At 38.7% G+C, this 20,371-nt stretch overlaps 2 protein-coding genes across 2 annotated transcripts in view; one reads left to right on the forward strand and one right to left on the reverse strand.

Moving 5' to 3' along the window:
- Positions 1-7,155, reverse strand: part of infgr1lb1 (interferon gamma receptor 1-like b1) — an 89,083-nt gene extending 81,928 nt beyond the window's left edge. The window contains exons 1-2 of the mRNA XM_016246535.1: positions 6,963-7,155; positions 53-170 (exon numbers count right to left, since the gene is read on the reverse strand). Of these exons, the coding sequence (XP_016102021.1) occupies positions 53-170; positions 6,963-7,032 (188 nt within the window). The 5' untranslated portion in view covers positions 7,033-7,155. The remainder of the gene's footprint in view (positions 1-52; positions 171-6,962) is intronic.
- Positions 7,156-8,388: 1,233 nt separating this feature from the next.
- On the forward strand, positions 8,389-11,773 carry LOC107561971 (uncharacterized). Its single transcript, XM_016246529.1, has 2 exons — positions 8,389-9,302; positions 10,497-11,773. The coding sequence occupies exon 2, from the start codon at positions 10,514-10,516 to the stop codon at positions 11,156-11,158; it is 645 nt and encodes a 214-aa protein (XP_016102015.1). The 5' UTR covers positions 8,389-9,302; positions 10,497-10,513; the 3' UTR covers positions 11,159-11,773.
- Positions 11,774-20,371: the final 8,598 nt, after the last annotated feature.

Consider the following 20,371-nt stretch of genomic DNA (forward strand, 5'->3'; position numbering starts at 1 on the left):
TTTCTCAAATTGTATTTTTTTTCTTGGTCAGCTGCTTTTGACACACACATACCTTTCATAAGGTTCAACCTTTACGCCAAATTTCAGCGGTTCAGTTGGGTTACTGTAGTTCCAGAAGAGGACATTCACAAAATTGTGACAAACAACACTCACGTTTGTTGGAGAAGGAACTGTAGAAAAAAAAAAGTTAGATTCAGATTCAGTTTAATAGACTATTTAATCTATTATATAAACTCAAAGCTCATGAGAACAGCAAATCCTTCCAGTATTGCTCAACGGCTACTGAAATGCTGAGATGTTTTTAAAAGATGTCAAAGATGTCAAGAGATGTCACAATCTTGGACTAGATTTGCTCAAACGTAATCACTGAATTTTGGACACACATGACTGAATCTTATTATCTAAATATTAGGATTGCCCCCTAATCGTCGACTAACCGTTAGTCGATCAGAAGAGGCTTAGTCGATCAAAATTTCATTAGCCGCTTAACTGCAGAAAAATCCACAGGAAGTGGCTAAGTCTCATAGTTTGTGATGGACAGATCATTAACAGCTAGTCTATGTGGTAATTACAGTACATCGGTCAGAACATCCAAATGTTTGATTCGATCATCGACCTCAAATGTGGCTTATCATCTGAAACATGCAAGTAGCAGCAACATTACTGCTCACTGTAACATTAATCTAGAAAAATGTGCACTATTGAAGTATTTGTGCGCAGTGTGGAAGCTGAACAGTAGCGTGTTCACTGCATGACAGTTAACTTGGAGGTGGCGATGCGATCATTTGCATTTAACTTAAAATACACTGCCATTTTTGCTCATACAGATAAGAGTAAAACATCTTTTGAATCTGTAAAAGGTATACTCATTTGTGTGCACTCACAATAACAACAAAACTCTGTGCTTTTGTAAAATAATGAAAGCAAAGAGTGTGCGCTTTCTGCCGTCTCGGTGTCTGTGAATTTGAGCGCGTCAAAAAAAAAAAATTTACCCGAAACACTGTGTTTGCCTCACAGACATGAAACATATAGAAAATGAAGCTAACCCATTTGTGAGTCACAGTACTTGCACACTATCAGTACTTGCTAAATATTGAAGTTTATTATCACAAGCAACGTTTCGGTCCACTGTCGATGACATTTTTTTTTTCCCGACAGTGTTGGACTATTCTTCCTACACACCTATCAATGTTCAGGTGTGCTGAGTTTGTGGTGATTGAGTCACAGTACTTAAAAAAAAGCCTTAGATGAATACATGCGTTTTTTGAATGGCCAACCATCATAACAACCTGCAATTTCAGGTCATTCTGAACTGAGGAAGTGGCTGATAGCATGTGCCATCACAGGAAATGCATGTCTTATTTAATATGAAGACTTTAAAAAATCAGACCCGTGGTGTATTCATTGAAGTCCCTGTAGTATTTTATATATTGGTATATACATTGCTATGTTGGTGCCTATAAAATCAAAAGCTTGCACACCACTGGAAAATCTCTCAAACTGGGTGCTCAACAAATAAATACTGAAAATGAAACCAGAAAAAAGTCAGCACACCTAGGCTCCAACAATACAAAAATGTAATAACAGAGTATCACACAGGTGTCTGTCTGCTATTCATTTTTTTTATTTTTGGAGCCTAGGTGAGATTACTTTTTTCTGTTTTCATTTTATTTGGCACACATAAAATGCTTCATTATTATTATTATTAGGAGCCAATCACTGAAGGTGCTTAGACACCTATTGTATCCGTTTTCTTCTTCTTCTTCTTCCACTCTGGAAGTTTATGGCAGCCCATAGAAACGCTTGCGGGAAAGTTACGAAATTTGGCGCACAAATAGAGAACAGTCTCAATATTAACCATAGCAATTTTTTTTTCCTTTATATAATTATGATGTATAATAAAGTAAAATCAACGCCAGTCGTTAAGTCTGTTGTGTAGTGGTCATTAGGTTTGTGCTCCTCTCTGACTGTCAAAGACTAGAATCTGCGCCAGTCGATGGAAACTATTTTGAAGTGTGTTGTGGTAAGTCTTAAGGCTTGTTCACACCGGGACAAATATCGCGCGCGATTATCGCCGACGTTTAACACCTCGTGACTAAACAAAGGGCTCCAATGTAAGCGACACGCATAACGCGAGGCGTAAAAGCTCGGACTCGTTTTTTTGGTTTGACGAGACGCGTTAAAACTGGCTGACCAATGAGATTGGCGCTTTTGTTCACGTGCCTGGAGCTGCTGAAGTTACAGTAAGACACGACTTGGTGGCACTCAAGCACAAAACGGTCTTGCCGAGCACACTTGATACCTAACGATGAAGAGGAAGTAAGTAGACCAATTAGATGCATCGTGGCAAGATGAATGAAGAGCTGGTGGTCTCATTGGTGTCTGAACACAAAGGGCTTTATGACAAATGCGACAGCGACTACAAAAATTTCGATAGAGGGAGTTGTTATGGAGAGGAATTGCAGATCAAATAGGATTCTGAGTACTGGGGTATTTCTGTTTTTCATTAAGCGCCATCTAATGTCAGGGAGTGAATTTGCACGTTCACTCGGCTCTTCGCCAGCGAAAATCGCTTGGGTATGAACACAAAAGACACGTCGAAAAACGATAAGTGTGCGCGATAATCGTCCCCGTGTGTACAAGGCTTTACAATGTTTCGGCTAGTCGTGTAGTGTGTCCCCAGCTTAACTCAAACTCTTTAGCACCACCAACAGGCCAAATTTGCACTCATGCTTTTGCTAATAACTTTTGAACCATAAGGTCTAAAATAAAATAAAATAAAAAAAATCCCTCGGATTCCTTGTCTCATGCCGAGTCGATTGCACACCAAAATGTACATTTCTACGGGTCAAGTTTTTCAATTTTTGAATTTTCTGAAAAATCTACCTTTTCGAACTCGTCCTAGACAGTTTATCCAATTTTCACCAAAATTGGCCCAGATCATCTTCAGAGTATTTTGGCAAAAGTTATCAAAAGCTTTCTGATATGCCAAACCATTTTTGTAAAGTGTGTTAACGAGCTTGAAAAAGTTGAATAGTTGGCAAAAATGGACATGAGGCTATATCTTCTCTATGCTTTAGCAAATTCTGACCAAACTTGGTATGTGTTATACACCAAGCATGACCTGAGGGCGCATGAGTAGTTTAAGTGCCTCCTACTGGTCAAAATATATTTAAAAAATCGGAACGGCATACCAAATCGAACGATATACCTAATTTTCCTATGTCTGCCTTTTTTGGGCATCGACCATTTTGAGTTTATTAGTAAAATGGTGTATGAAGGGGGTCTCCATCTCTGCTCCTGCAGAGCTACCCTACTGCAGAGTTCAGCTTCAACCCTAATCAAACACACCTGGACCCACTTATCAAGGTGTTCAGGGCTACTTAATTACAGACAGGTGTGTTGAAGCAGGGTTCAAACTTAAGTCTGCAGGAAGTTAGCTCTTCAGGAGCAGGACTGAAGAACCCTGGTCTTTACTGAGTAATTAAAGACAGCTCCTTGGCTCTTCATTTTACCTCTGTTGTGCTTGGCCCCGTAATTGCTGCTTGCAACTAAATGTATTATTATTATTAGGGATGTCCCGATCAGGTTTTTTGTGCCCCCGATATGATCCATAAGTCATTAGATATTGAGTATCTGCCGATACCGAGTCCCATTCTGGTACTTGTATATTATTCCATATAGGAATGTATATTTGGTGCAGGCTATTTTGTAATTTTAACAAGGCAATATTCATTTATTTTGTTTGCAAAAAAATGAAAATATATTTTTTAGAAAACTTGCTTTTACAATAAAACTGAAATGTGACTTTTTTCACAAGCCATCTTCAACCCGATAGTAACACCTCCATGTACACTGCCAAACAAGGTTTAAGGCCACACTGATTTGCAGCTGTAACCACGTGTGATCAGTGACGTTTTCACACCCGCTCAGATCAGACCTAACTGTGGTTTGACTGTGATACAAGTGTGAAAATAAAACCAAAGGCTACATACTGTACTTAAATAAACAACTCAAAACTGGGCCAGAACATTTCAATGTATTGCTGGCTGAGCACAACAAGAACAGAGAAAGAAAACGCAAGAGAAAGACATGAAGGAATGAAAAGAACAACAGGAAGGAAGTGAAAGTGCGAAAGAGAAATGAGAGAAGGTTTAACACGCAAACACAGAAGAAAATAAAGTACGACCATATGAACAAGAATTAGAAATCTAGACCCAAACATTCATCCATTATAGATGCAAACTGACACTAATGACTTCAATAGAGATATGACATCTGCTAAAGTCAAACCTAAAGAGAGTGGGAAGCCATGTGACGATCTGCCATTAGAGCAAGAGAAATTAAGATCCTGCAGGTAACACATCCTTAAGTTATATAATATCTAACAGATCATTCTAGATTCAGACACAGAAATACTAAGGTTTTTATCATATGCATATTTGAATCTAGCCTAAATGGTGTACAGATCTCTTAACCATAAAGTTAATGACATAATAAACTACCTGTCTTTGATTATTTATTCCAAAAAAACAACAACTTGTATAGCATGTAAACCTACATACAATATGCTTTACTGTACATAGTAACGTGATAATCAACACTGACTCCACTACTGACGCAATGCAAATTATAGAAATAATAATAATAATAATAATAATAATATGAACAATACATAACAATACAGAGTAATTTAAAGTTGGGGTAAGCAAATTTTCAAAAACGCTTTAGAAAACTGATTCGGGCCGAACTTGTAGCCAATCAGCAGTAAGGGGTGTCTACTCATGATGTGGAGGAGAGAGCGTTCAGTGCACAGCACAGGACGGACATTAGCCGAGCCGAGCGACAGAAAGATAAAGATGGTGGATAAAAAAAACAGAGGAAAACGTCTGCGGAACAAAAGAAGGCTTAAGGCAAGACCCGTGTAAATATCGGATCAGCTTTCCAGCGCTGGAGAGAACTCAAGGAGAGGAAGGCCTGCGATCGGACGCCGAGGTTGCTTTGTTTCTTCTCGATAGGTGAGTAACACCGTGTCTGCGCCGCAACAGCTAAAGTCTGTCTGACAGCTAAGACGCGTCACAGCGACCGTTGAAAATCATTTGAAATTTGTGTCAATACGTCATGAACGCAGCAGCGGTTTTCTGTCGGGGATTTGTCGTGTCGTGCCGCGCCGCATCCAGTGTAGACCATAGATATGTATATGTATATGTATGTATATCTATAGTGCAGACAGCATCACTGATTATAATGAGTTCTATAGTATTTTGTTGCGCCGCGCCACTCGCGTCCGGTGTAGACATGGTGTAACATTGGTTTTGCTTCACAGAACTAACCGTTTCCTGGGTTGCGTACATGTGTGTGGGGCGGAGCTATCAAAATAGGGGCAAGACCCTTTTGGGGTAGGGGCGTGTTTGTTTTGTTGATTTCAAATGTCAACATTGGCTACCAGAAATCACTTACCCTACCTTTAAGTGTATTGAAGTCATTTTGAGCCGTGGTTCTCTCACAGAACTGCACATCTGTATGTGTGTCCAGCCTGAGCTGATGATCTCACCGGCTCAGTAACATCCTCCTCGGTGTTTCTTGATGCAGACGGCCTTCACGGACCTCTCCTGCCGTAGCTAGCACTCTCATGGTAACAACAACCTTTTTGACTGATGGATCGCTTCTTAAGATGAACAGTTCTTCCCCAGGAATTTGGCAATTAAATACATTTTTCCTACAGAAGCACATATCATCGCTTATCACACAGCTCTCTGGAACACTTGAGAGTGACTGCTCAGTCATGGCTTTCAGCTGTCAGATATGCCCTAATATTCACCGTCATCCACGGCAATGCTTTATATCAGCCCGCGCATCCGGATAAGTGTACTGGCCCTACTACCACAAACTCACTCTCATTTTTTTATTTAAACAAACGTAACCACCACCACCATCTTGCAGCTCATTCAACAGAACTTCACCTCAGAGGACTGTAGTATTATTACTGTAATACTGCTACAGTGTTCATCATGCTGCTGGGATGATTCATTGTTTTTAGTTATTCATTTATTTTTAGTAGAAGCTTTAGGATAATATACAGGTACAATTATGAAATAATGTTTCATTAATGATTTGGCCTTAAATCTCAGTCAACATAATTCTCTCTTTATTGTCTTGCTTTTTTATTATTTTAGCCGATTTTATTTCTTGTTCACAGTATATGTGCACCTTTAAGCAGAAATATGTGTCTTTTGTAAAGTACTTTCTTTTATAAAACGTTGTGGTGCTAATTAAATAATGTTCATATTCACTGGTATTGAATGATTACCATGTTTATTGCTGGTATTTAGCACGGTAGAGTAAAACCAGGAACACTGCAGTACTGTAATGTGTGGTAGATATTATCAGTGTAATACTGGCAATGTAAACCCTGGTTGTTTGTGCTGTAAAGCTTCTTTTAGCATAAAGTGCCCTGACACAGTGAATAATACAGTCTTTGTTTTTGATTCTAGACGCAAAGATGCTGTTCTATTAGCACTGGTTTCCTCGGATCTAGTCTATTAGCTCGAGCTAGACTGAAAACAACTACAGCAGAAATGAACCTTTAGCTCATGTTAGCACACAGGCTCGTTACTATAGTAGAAGATCTCTAGCCTAATGCCAACTAGTTTGGATCTCAAGGGATTCATAACTGAAGCAGGCTAATGTCTGTTGTAGACTGAACTCAAAAACAGACTAGACGATAAAATATCATAATTGTAAAATTTCCAGGATTTCTACGACCGTGCCTGCTATCATCCACGCATTCTAATAATACAAACGCAGAGATTTTATTTTTATATTTGTAATCTTTTTTTAATATTACGTGAACGCATGCTGCATCTCTCATAGACGCTCACAATGGGACGCATGAAAAGATACAATATAACACAACGATGCGCCACCGTTAGCGCGAGAGGCTTCAGCAAAATGATACTCACCGAAACCAAAGACTCCTGGGAACAGTAAGGCGTAAAACACACCAAACTGAACAACAAGATCCTTCGACATTGTCTTAAATCTGTTTTCTAAAACGCGTTCAGATGTGTTTCCTAAAGCATTTGCTGAGAGGGCTCTGTGTTCTCGTCTCTCTCTCCGCGCGCTCACTTCTACTGGAGCCCCTCACAGGGCTGCCAAATGTTCCGCCTGACACAGCAACAAGGCGACCGGTTCGTGCCTTAATACATTATAAACTGTATAGGTCATTTCTAAATTTGATTGGTGAAATATATATATATTTTCTAATATATTAATTTTCCTAACATGGTGAAATGTTGTATTTTATCTTTCGATTTTAAACGAATCTGGCAACTCTGAAATAAAAGACCCGGTGCTTTCCACCTTGTGGAAACATTTCAAAGAAACTCAATAGCCCCGAGCAAAAAGCTGTCAGGAAAGCCAGCTTACCCGAGTGCTCGGTGAAGGTGTAAGGAGGAGGTGTAATAGTGTAAGGAGACCAGCACTGTAATAATTTCTCAGTGTGGTCAGTTATTTTTAAAAGTCATGTTTAGTCACTGTTATTGCTAAGGAAAGTTTACACACTGATCCAGTAGCCCGCAGTGTTGTCACATGGGCTATACAGTGTGGTTATTTGTCATAGGCTAGTATTACTTGCTGTGGTTACACTTTATTCCAAGGTGTCCTTGTTACAGTGTAATTATACATTTAACAACTTAGTAATATTAATTAGCTACATGCACTTACTATATGGTTAGGGTTAAAATTAAGAGTTTGGCACAGGGTTACTTGCATGTAATTATGCATAATTTATTGTTATTATAATAGTAATTACATGTAACATGTGCCTGATTTGAGAAGAAATTACTCTTTAAAACACACAACAATTTACTCCAACCTAACACACACACACACACACACACACACACACATGTCTGGTCAGCTATCTTCGTGGGGACTCTCCATAGGCGTAATGGTTTTTATACTGTACAGACCGTATATTCTATTGCCCTACACCAACCCTACCCCTAAACCTACCCCTCACAGGAGACTTTCTGCTATTTCAGATTTTCAATACACTCCATTCTGTGTGATTTATAAGCGTTTTGAAAAGTGGGGACATGGGGTAATGTCCTGAAAAGTCACCTTCTCCTTGTAATACCTATGTGATACCTTTGTCATTATACAAATTTATGTCCTCATTTGTCACAAAAACGCGTACACGTACACACTCACACACACATACACTAACACTCACTCACGCACGCACGCACTCACACACACACACACACACACTACAGAGGCAGCATCGAGAGCATCCTGATGAGCTGCATCACTGTGTGGTATGGGTCCTGCCGCAAGACCCTTCAACGCATAGTGAGAGCAGCTGAGAAGTTTTCTTTTCTTTTCCTTCTGTTTAGATGTGACTTACTGTAAATGGAGCCATATGTAGACAGTGTTTATCTAAAGACAGTCTAACCACTTTAACAAGACATACAAATCTTTGCCCAGGGTATTATCTTTTGACAGCTCAGACAGCTCACAGACTTTTTTCTCTGATCAGTTACAGGAAACTGTGAGTCAGCACAGGCAAAGCTGCCAGGAATTCTTTATGAAGGAGAATCTTTATGAACTGGTCCATTATGTAGACCCTGTATTCAAAGCTAGGAAGAGGATTTAACGATCGAAAGGGATGTTAGTTGAGAATGAACAGTTCACGGTTCATGTTTACAAGAGCTCTGTGCGAGAAGTGAGAGAAGTGAGATGGAAAGTAAATCGTGAGCGAGCTCAGACATGCTGATGAAGTGTGGACACACCCTGGTGTTATTCAGGGCAGAAAATGGAGGACAGCTGCATGTGTTCTGGACCAGCAGGAGAAACAGTGGTTGCTAACGGCACGTCACCTCCGGCCAGTTTTGTTGCATAATAAGAAACCCAAGCATAGTTTAAGACTCTGGAGGAAGTAGACTTCCAATTCAAACAACAGTACTGCAGCTGAACTGCTGCTTAGGAATTTTAGTGAGTGTCTAGCTCATAAAATCCAAACCTTCACACTTCCCGTGGTAGACGAGCGTTTCATTGTGGCGCTCTGAACCATTTTATGTTGTCAGACCATGTTCACCGTGTTTCTCTGGACAATGTTGTTCTTTCAGCCAGCTGAGACGACGGCTCAAACTGTCCCGTAAAACCATGGCACTGCTCAAAGTGGGCCGAACCACAGACTGTCAGAGGACCGAGCCTGGTTTATTGGCCTCTCTACATCTCGCATTGGCGGACTAACCAGCACAGTGGCGCTCCTGTTCACGCATCACTGAAACATACTGGTGGGTCGCAGCTCTTTCACTTACAAGGAGACTGGCTCTGTTCTGAAATCTGGCCTGCATTTTAAGGCACACTCTGGGCTGTTCCAAAAGATAGAACGATTATGCTGGTTTCTAGGCATATTAAGACAAATCCTTTTTAAAGACAAAGTATCCTTTATAGAAATGAATAGCAACAAGCTCAGGGATAATCACCCAAGATAACGGAGGGACAGAGAACTATACTACTGTCGTAAATAGAATTAATTTAGTAAATTAATTCAGTAAATCAATAAAATAGTTCAGTCTAATTCAAAATGAACCATTTTACCCAATGTTTTAGATTTCATTATGCGATTTTGCAGTGGTTTTGTCAGGCACCAAATAGGACGCTGCATTGATGACGTATTTTTGTAGAACAATTCCCTATAACTCCCTTGACAAAATCCAACTCGATTTATCCATTAGCTTTTGGATTATTACACTCTGCCACCAAAAAAGTTTCTGATTCTTACACGTTTTTGTTCATCATGGTAATCTTTTACAAACTTTTTACATCGGATTGGTTTTAATGGAAACTGTAATGGTCTCTGTTGGTCTCTACTGGTAATTTGTCACCTTCTATTGCTGGCTTGTTCAAACCACTAAATCCTAATGCAATATGTCCCAAAACACACTACAGAAACCATTTATAATGGTTTTAATGGATAATAGTTGATGGTTTGTAATGTCTGCATTAAGAATTTTGGTGATGGTTTCTATTGTTTTTTTCAGCAGGGCCGATAGATTCTGTATTCCCATTTAGCCACTTGTTAACAATCGCCTTTTCCAAGACAAGTAAAGCTTTAAAAAAGACAATATATTTTAAGCATTAACCACAGACCTTATTTCATGCATTTAACCAAAATCCACTCAAAAACACCCACTGACTTCGGGACGATGGAACTGAAAATGCTCAATTGCGACCTCGTTTCTGGGTTTTGGCCTACAACCTTGTCATCCCTGAAGCATGCTATATACTACCCATTCAGAGTTACTTCAGCCTTTTCAAAGACCTGAAATAAACATTGAGCGGTACGCAATGCAGGCTGTAAGAAGAGCGATGCAAATCGTCACTAATGAGGTTTCATTTCAGTTAGGATGCTGTCTGCAGACACAAGGCAGCTGACCAGGTATCGAAGCTGAACAATAATTTATTCTTATTTCTTGCACACGCAGGTCTCAAAGGAATCCCGATGATCCTGTGCAGTCCGCTGAGCTTTGCAGTGCTGTGCTGCATACTGTGGCTCGCTGCGCCTGCCTTCCTGCGCTCTGAATTCAAGGTGGCCTACGTGACCGAGCGCAGCGTGTACATGTGCACATGTGCCCAGGATCTGACCTTCTGTGAGAAGATGAACTCCAGCGAGTTCAGCAACTGCAAGGATCAATCATCTGTCCTGCACAGGGCCGAGAGTCCCAGCCCGGTTCACAGAAAGAATCTGACGGTGTGGTACAGCTCGCCTCTTAACGTGGCCCTCCTGCTGAACAACTCTGAGGTGCAGCACCTGTCGCTGATCCAGTGCAAGCCCGCCGCCGAGCAGCCCGTCCCGTTTGAGTACTTCACAGTGCAGCGCTTGGAGACTCTAACGGTCACCTATCCCTTCTGGAAGCCTGGACAGAGCTATAAAATTATCATAGGCAAGGACAGGGATGCCCCGTTCCACGAGGAGGCGAGGATCGCTGTCATTCATACCTCTGTGCTGACCGGGAAAACAGAGCTGAAGTCCTACACAGTCCAAACCAACGTGGACCGCAGCGGAATGATGTCCTTCCCGAACATTTTTATGTCTCGCAATGGGCTTTTGGAAATGTCCAGGATATTTTTCACTTTTCTGTACTGAGAGGCGTTTTTTTTTTTCCCCCCAGGAATTTAAAAGCTTCATTGTAGTCACTATAACACAAATAGCTGCCGTGCATAATTAAGAATGGATATGCTTAATGTATACAATTACATTATACTTATTGCATACATTGCAAACATCAAAATCGTTCAGAATCACAAATGATAATAATACTGAACAAGAACAAGTTCATTCTCTGAGGTTTGTAATGTGGGCTTTGCACATGCGCTGCTGTTTTACTGAGGATTTAATTCTCTTAAGATGTTTGTATTTACAATAAATAAAATAGAATACTATTGATTTTTTTTATGTATTTATATAAATAAAAAATGGCAAAGAATTGTGTGATGCTGTTGTTAAACATTCTACCACCCTGCAGAATCTGTTCCGCTTAGACAGAGAGGTAGTCTCTTAATTTCTGTTCAAAAAAAGCAAAAGCAAACTTGAGATAAGAACGCATTTGCTGCAGCAAACATGCTGTTTTAGCTTGTCTCTACATGTCTTTTGCTCGTATCTAAGCATTCTGCATCACAAGTGCATCGCTGCACCAGGTGAGCTACTGAGCAAATTTAATAGATCAGGAAAGCCAATCATTTGTGTGAAAAGGAATAAAAGTTGTTGGTGTTCCACCGCTTCTAGTGTTCATTTCACATGGAAACTGCAGTGAATTTCATGTAGCCTATTTTGTAATTAATGCGAAAATGTAGATAGAGTTTTTTAAATGTTGTCAAAAACATACCATGTCATGTCACAAATTTTTAGCTACTCATAATAGTATGATAGTGACATAACATAGTGACTAATTGCGTCAGGAAGGACCATCCTGTGTAAAATTCACTCATTACGGGAGCAGCCAAAAGAAAAGAGAGAATGTATATTCTGTATGAAGAGATTTCGTAAAATTTCTATTCAGGCACCAAATATACTGCTTATTAAACGTTATTTCAACCGGTAAAAAAGCTTTGGGGTCCAAAGAGATACTGCAATGCACTAGAATTTGACTTCATTGTGTGGCTCTTTTAAAGATATTAAGAAAGTTATTCACTGTGGTCAGTTTTTGGGTCAATTCAGTGCCTACCTGTTCTGGGAGTGTTAGTATGTCACAGGTCAAAAACACAAGTCAAAGGACAAAGGAAACTTCAGAAGTATCTGGGTCCAATTACCCACCCTTGCAGTCTTGGCCACTTGAGAGCGTGTGCATGCAGGAAGTAAGTGCGCAAGACTGTCCCAGGTCTCATAAATGCCAAAACCCAGTGCCCTTAAAGCACAAGCGTATCCCATCATGCATCGTGCTGTGGAAACAAATCCTGAGACTTTGTTTGGTAGTAAAACATAAAGTGTTGCACATTTTATTGCATGCAAAGATTAGTATGCGCATTTTGTACAACATTTGCAACTGCTTTATATCACTTAATTAGAAGCGCCACAATTACTACATTGTGTAATCTGTTATAAAGACTACAGACAATTAAATGAACAGACATTTAGAAGTTTATTTTAAAATGCAAAGTATTGGAAATCAAAATAAAGCTCTGTAAACATGAAAATCAAAAGTAAACTCATGCATTTTTACTAGTGTAGTGTGTCCCATCAGGTAATGAAGAGTTCTACACACACTTGAACACCTGGGGCAAATACTGTCTCTGGACACACCTGCACACCTCAACTAATCAGCGTAAGTTCATAGACTTCACTATAGCTAAGCGTTATTTTTGCATGTCGGTTTTGTTGGCTTTGAACAGTTTTTGTTTAATATGTTGGCTGGCTGAGCATGGATGCGTCATCACACAAAACCAAAAGTTTATGAATACAGTGAGAGATAACTACTCGCCCTATTTACAATAAAACAGTCTACTCGATCGTATGTCTGGATTATTTTACTTATGCTTCACATCGCTTCAACCTTTTTCTTCATAAGTTTTCAACTTTTCTTTACCTGTAAAACAGCTTTTATATAGTGGGGGGAAAAATTGCTTGGTGCACCTAATGGCTAATGGAGGAGCTCAGTGCTTTGAGCCACCAGGTGTCAGCAATGCTCTATGTGATGCGCTGGATTTCTCTTCTCTGACTGCTCTGAACTGGAAACTCAAAGCAGATGGTGGTTTGTCAGATGTGAGGTCAGTGAAAGTCTTGCTTAGGATATCTGATCATAATAACCTGCGCAGCGTTTCTCAAAAGCATCGTAAGCCTAAGTTGATCATAGTTCTGATGTACTTAAAAGCTTACGATGCTTTTGGGAAATGCAGGCCTGGGGCCTGTACCATGAAGCCGGATTAGCTGGCTAGCCAGGTAAGTTTCAGTTTAGTTTGCACCAAGCTTGGCTTTTAGGTACCATGAAAGTGGCTTGGCTTTTAGCTGCGTTCGTTTCCAACTTAGTAACTTACACTCCACGGCTAACCTGCTCCAGGGCAGGTTATGTTCTGGGTAAGAAATCTCAAACTGAAGTTGGACCAATCAGATGTGAGCAAAGTGACACATGTCTGACGCAAAAAAAAGGGTCTTCCTACAAATTAAAGGTCACTATAAAGTAATTGTCAAAATTGTCTGGCTTTAATGATAATTACGATTTACATATGATTGATATTATTATAAGCACTTTTAGCTTAACAATTATTATAAAGCATTTATTTTAAATGCATATATTAGTGCTGTCAAACGATTAATCGCGATTAATCACATCCAAAATAAAGGTTTTTGTTTACAGAATATATGTGTGTGTTCTGTGTTTATTTATCATGTATATATAAATACACACACATGCATGTATTTACATGTATATATTTATATTCATATAATTGATGTTATATATAAATATATTTAATAAATAAACATAAAATATGTTTCTTAAATATATACATGTATGTGTGTGTATTTATATATACATGATAAATAAACAAAGAACACACGCATACTGTACAGTCTATAAACAAAAAACGTATTTTGGAAGCGATTAATCGCGATTAATCGTTTGACAGCACTATAATATATAGATCATATGTAATATGAATAAGTGGTAGAATCAATAGGTAACACTTTAAAAATGGCTACACGTGACCTTAGCAAGATACTATTTTAAATTCCTCATATTCTTTAATCTCTTAAACATTAACAAAAGAGTTTTGAATCTCGCTGGCTCGATCGCGAGAAGTGAATCACACTTGCTCTGTGTTGTGATTGGTTGTTCGCCACTGATGTCACACATTCATGTGCATGCGCTCCACAAACTCAGGATCAAAGCCTGAGTTGACAAAGAAAGCTGATGATCAGCATCATGGTACCAATAAAGCTGGACTGGAGTGGTTTGGTTTTGTCAACTCGAAACTAATCCTGTAACTCTGAATTTGTTCATCCACCATCATGGTACAGGCCCCTGGAGTGATATATGTTCAAAATACTGATAATAGTTACACGATTTGTGTGTGTGTGTGTTTATTTTTAGAGCACGCAAAAGAATGTGTGTAACAAGTGTGTTTATACTTTAGCCACATTTTTACATGACTTTTGCAGTCCTTCAAAAACAAAAACAAATATTTAAAACCATTTATAAGAGCAATTTCTCTCTAGTGAAATATTTTACACCTTTGCATAATTAGAAAAATATAAATGAAATAGAATGTTTTCTTGACATTTTGAATTTGAGATTGTATTTCCAATGTTTTTTTCCAGAGCAGGTTTCCATCACCTTGAGAAGTCTGACTTTAGGGAATTTAACAGCGTCTGAACCCAAAAAGCCCCAAATCCTTTAAAAGATCCCAATGGGCTGCCCATGAGAGGTAAAGACTAGCACTGTTTTTAATATTGAATATTCTCCTCTAGTAGACGCCACAGAATCTTGTGTTTGAAATGAACTCGTGACTGACGTTACACATTTGATCGCTAAAACACTAAAACCAAATTTCACCAAACGTTCAAAATACTTATTGATCACCAGAGCATAAAGTACACAGGAACTTGCTATATGGATGAGGGTCAAAAGTTCAGAGTGGGCAGAATCAAATCACTCTCATGACGGCAGATGTTGCCATTTACAATTAATAATCTACCCAGGGAATTGCATTTCCCAACTCAAAACGCAATTAATATAGCGACCAATTAACAAATGCAAAACTTGCGGGGAAAAATCAGACAATTGCTGTGTCTCCCCCTGCGAACGCGCCTTGTTTTGCATCTTAAAACATGCAGCGTATGGATATCAAACAACAGCGCACCTGCTGAAAGACTAGGCGTTCGGATGAAAAATGACAAATTAAGGCTGTGTTTTGAGCTGATTGCTGGGGAACCCTCGCTGATATAGTTGACCTCACTAATGGGTGCCAACCAGTTGAATGGGGGTGGGGGACCACAGATTGCTCCAGTGCTTCCAACGCATGGCTTTTATTTATTCTCCTGGTTTTTTTTTTGCACGAATGCCTGGGAAGTCTATAAAAATCAGCCTTTGGTCTCCTCACCGGCAGTTCACCACTAAAACATTTTTATAATCAGCCTTTATTGTTCATTCGCTCCTCGTGGGAGATGCGCCCATGTTCATTTTTTAAAAGGGCAAATCAACCATAATTCAGTTTATAAACTGCAGCGGATGCATGGATGAATATTCATGAGGCTTCCTGAAGCTGCCACTGCACGGTGATTCATTAGGCATATGTAAATATCACTCACTTTAATTGCCCCTAAACTGACTCAACATAATGTTGTCATTAGCAAATTATTACTTATTTGTCTTACTAATCGTACAGTATGGCACAAATGCAGCGTCTCTACATATATGATTACAATTATAAACCTCTTTCTCAGTGGCTGCCGGCACGATGTGTGCTGTCCTCACTGCTGAGATGGATTGTGGGTAAAGTCTGGGTTGTGGGGGCGGTAATGAGTTAGGGAGGTGTTTGGAGATGCTTGGCGTGCCAGTGGAGATACATGCGCGACAATTAAACAAACTGGCACTTTTGTGGGTTTAGGCCCATGGTGGGCTGCTGTCTCCAGCTCCAGACGTCAGCTTTGTTTTTCACGTGCCGGCACTGTGAAAAATCATGATGATTATTATGATGGTCTCATACAGAATATAATGGTGGTACTTTTTCAAAGAAACTGTTGTCATAATCGGAAGTCCTTTGAGGTCGAGAAATATAATTCAAGACAAAAAGAGAGAGAAAATGGTCTGATGACAAACATAATGGTCCGATCAACAGTGAAAGATGCAGACATATTTTAAAAGTTGTCAGGAAAGTTTATATGAGGACAGTCCAACAGCAGGAGTGAAAACTGGCATGGTGTTTCTCCAGTTTTATTACATTGTGGATTAAAGGTTGTCAGACTTTTTTATTGAATTATAATTCACTGATTTATAGTCTTGTGTTAATACAAAAGCAAATGCAATAATAAGATACTTTATTGTACTTGCATTTGAATTTTTATATCATCAGATAATATCTTTATTTAGGTCATATATTAAAAATAACGATTTATAAAATATATAAGTTACTGAAATTAAAATTTCATGAAGATTTTTTTCGTTTATAGAAGGAAAGTTCCATTTTAAAAAGTGTAAATAATAATCAAGTAAATAACACAGAATAATCAGGTATATTTTGTAATATTTACATTGGGAAAGACTTTAATAAATGTTTCTTAAAAACTGAATGAAACTGAATTGTGACGGAGGTTCTCAGTCGCTAAGACTCGGCCCAACATCTCGTTTTGTGTTCCAAAAGAAGAAAGGTTTTAATGGGGGAATAAAATCATAAAAATGCAGTTTATAACCTTTCAGTTCAGTCTACATGGTTAAGACTATGTTGCATAAATGAGTTCTTAAGATAATAATTATAATAATAATAATAATCTGCAGTAATTATACATTATAATATAATTATTGTACATTTTGAAATAGAATTGAGTCTTGAAATATATTAAAAGCAAATGAAAATTTTCTAAATGAATAAATATAAATAACTTTTAGGTTTTATTATTATAATGCATTTTACTGGTTACATTTACAATTAAATGTCATATTTGGAACATAGTATTAAACACTGCCCATGGCAAATCACCAGAAAGACTCCTACTTAACCGTTATTCAAATATAATACACTGGGACACTGCTTGATCCACTCTGTATTATCCACTCAGTGAAGCACTTTGAAGTAAAGTATATATAATTTCACACACACACACACGCACGCACACACACACTCTCTCACACACACACACACACACACACACACACACACTGTTTTTTTATCTCTATTGTTACCAAAATGTGATTGTCAGAATAATCCTGACGTGTAGTATTTGTGTTGGGAATGTAGCGTAGTTCTTTCAGAATAACTGAAGTGACAGAACTCGAAGGTAATTAGACGCTCTCATCTGTCACAGACCCTCACAACAGCACTGTTTAGTAGTCTAAGCATGATCGCAGGTTCACGGTAACAAGCCTTCCATTGACCCCACCAGACACCCCAACTCATAATTGGAGCTGATTTGATTGATTCATGGGGGAATTCATTCGGGCTGCACTTGTTGAGAAAGATTTGGCTTGAACCTCAGCATTCATTTTACTGTACAGCTCCTCTATTCTGTCCCATACGTGCAATTTGTTTAACAGAGCCTGGAAAACAGACTGAACTTTCACAAAAGCTTGTGTTTCACAGCACTCAATTACTTTTGCTTGCACATGCGCAGAAATGAATGAACGATAGATGTTCTTAATGCGATGTTTAACACAAGGAAACAGTTTATTATTGTATATTTATATGGTGCATTCATAATCAAAACGTGCTCAAATTGACCATAATCGCAAATCTTAATTTCCTGATCCCAAGAAATTAGCAGTGCGATCCTCTTTAGAAAAACTGTAACACTTTAGTTTAGGGAGCAATTCTCATTATTAACTAGTTGCTTATTAGCATGCATATTACTAGCATATTGGCTGTTTATTAGTACTTATAAAGCACATACTTTGCATGTCCATATTTTAGATCCCTCAGTCCTAAACTTAACAACTAGATTACTAACTATTAATAAGCAGTAATTAGGAGTTAATGGAGGCACAAGTTGTAGTTAATATTGAGAAATAGACCTTAAAATAAAGTATGAGCAGAAAAAAACTGCCTGAAAAATAAAACTTACTGTACTTGCTTTTTGACACATTTTGAAATGCAAACCGAATTGAGCTTGCACAGCTAGAAGCATTTACGTCTGCATATATTATGTGTCGTACTCGCTCTGTCCTGTACATGCAATTTATTTATCTTTTTACAACCTCACAATTAAGCTGTTTAGAGTTCTTTATGGGGCCAGTTGTGCTCGGTACAACAAGCATGACAAAACAGGACCTAAAAAAACAGAAAAGGGAAAGGCTGGACTGTGCGAGACGGGCTGGAAAGCTAATAAAGTAATGTGATGGATGGCCCTTTCTCCCCGAAGGTTTCCACACCATGTAAATTGGCCCAGACAATGCATTATGGATAAGGCATTTGAGATTATAGCTTGTTAATGTGTTCCCCCCTCCTCTGTGTTCTTGGCCCCCTCTGCTCATGTGCAGGCAGGGACATGGCCACCTCATTGTCGGGGCATGCGGGTCTTTAGGTGCAGATGGGGAGGTACGGGGGGTGGGGGGTCCTGTGCTGCAATCTGCCAGCCACTACAGCAGCGCTGTGTGTGTCCTGTGTGTGTGTGAGTGAGTGAGTGAGTGAGTGAGTGAGTGAGTGAGTGAGTGAGTGAGTGAGTGAGTGAGTGAGTGAGTGAGTGAGTGAGTGAGTGAGTGAGTGAGTGAGTGAAGTTTGCAAGTCTCCTGTGAGGGGTAGGTTTAGGGATAGGGTTGGTGTAGGGCAATATAATATATGGTTTGAACAGTATAAAAACCATTACATCTATGGAGAGTCCTCATAAACCATAAAAACCAACATGTGTGTGTGTGTGTGTGTGTGTGTGTGTGTGTGTGTGTGTGTGTGAGTGAGTGAGTGAGTGAGTGAGTGAGTGTGTGTGTGCCGAGCTGACAAGCAGTCAGCAGGGGACAGGACTGCAGCCATATGCCTCTCCATCAGCCCTCCCTCCAGAAGAGCCAGAGCTGTCCATGTAGCCTCGTGTCCTCAGAGACTGCAGGCCATCTGTTTGGGGCTGAGGCTTTCTTACAGCTCACGATGGGTGTGAAGTGGGACTGAGGATGTTCAGGCCTCCGTAAAGCCTCCGTGCGTCTTCGTCTGGTGAAGATTGTCCAGCAGCAGCTCTTAACCTGTGTCTCCATCAGTGCTGCGTTCAGAAAGGTGTGTGATGTGGAGAATGTGGAGAGTGAAAAACGATCTGTTGTGATGTGTTCTCACTCTTTTTGACCAGTGACTTTCTGCCTGTTTACTGGATAAGTCATTTTACATTTTGATTCAGTTTCAATAATGAGTAATTTTGACCAATTCACTGAAAGGAATCAACTGAAAACACAAAACATCACCATGGCTTGTGAGCAAGTTTTATATTACATGAGAAATATGGCCCATGAAATATTGACATGTTTGTAATTGGATATTTATTTAAAATTTAAAAAGCCTTTCTAATTCCAAAAAAAGTTTTGTTGTTAGAAAAAAAAGTGTTGTTAGTCAGACAGTATTGCTGTTTTGTATCAAAGTGCTTTGCTAAATTTGTTAATGATGATGATAATAATATTAATTGTATCATAGGAACAATATTTTTTATCGTACTGATCACAGTATCACTCAAAAGTTTGAAATAGTTACGATTTTTTAAAGAAGTCTCTTCTGCTCATCAAGGCTGCATTTATTTGATCAAAAATACAGTAAAACAGTAGGTCATATTGTAAAATAGAATTACAGTTTAAAATAACTGTGTACTATTGTAATATATTTTAAACTTAAATATTTGACATGTTAATAATTGAATATTTATTTAAAAATTTTAACTGAAGAAAAAAAATTATAATAATATACTGTATATATATATATATATATATACAGTGGGGCAAATAAAAGATCAGTGTTGGTGGTCATACAGTTTTGCTTTGTACCAGTGTGCTTTGTTGAATACTATTACTACTACTACTTATAATAATAATAATAATAATAATAATAAATTAACATTTATTTCAACAGGTAAGTCAAGTCTAAATAACTTGCAACTGCCTCTGTTTCAGCCGTTTTATAAAATTAATATTTTTTCCCCCCAAAATTTTGCAATAACTAAGATTTTTAATGTTGAAAAAAGTCTCAA

The sequence above is a fragment of the Sinocyclocheilus grahami genome, unplaced genomic scaffold, assembly GCF_001515645.1.
Source record: "Sinocyclocheilus grahami isolate Dianchi unplaced genomic scaffold, SAMN03320097.WGS_v1.1 scaffold801.1, whole genome shotgun sequence".
Taxonomy (NCBI): domain Eukaryota; kingdom Metazoa; phylum Chordata; class Actinopteri; order Cypriniformes; family Cyprinidae; genus Sinocyclocheilus; species Sinocyclocheilus grahami.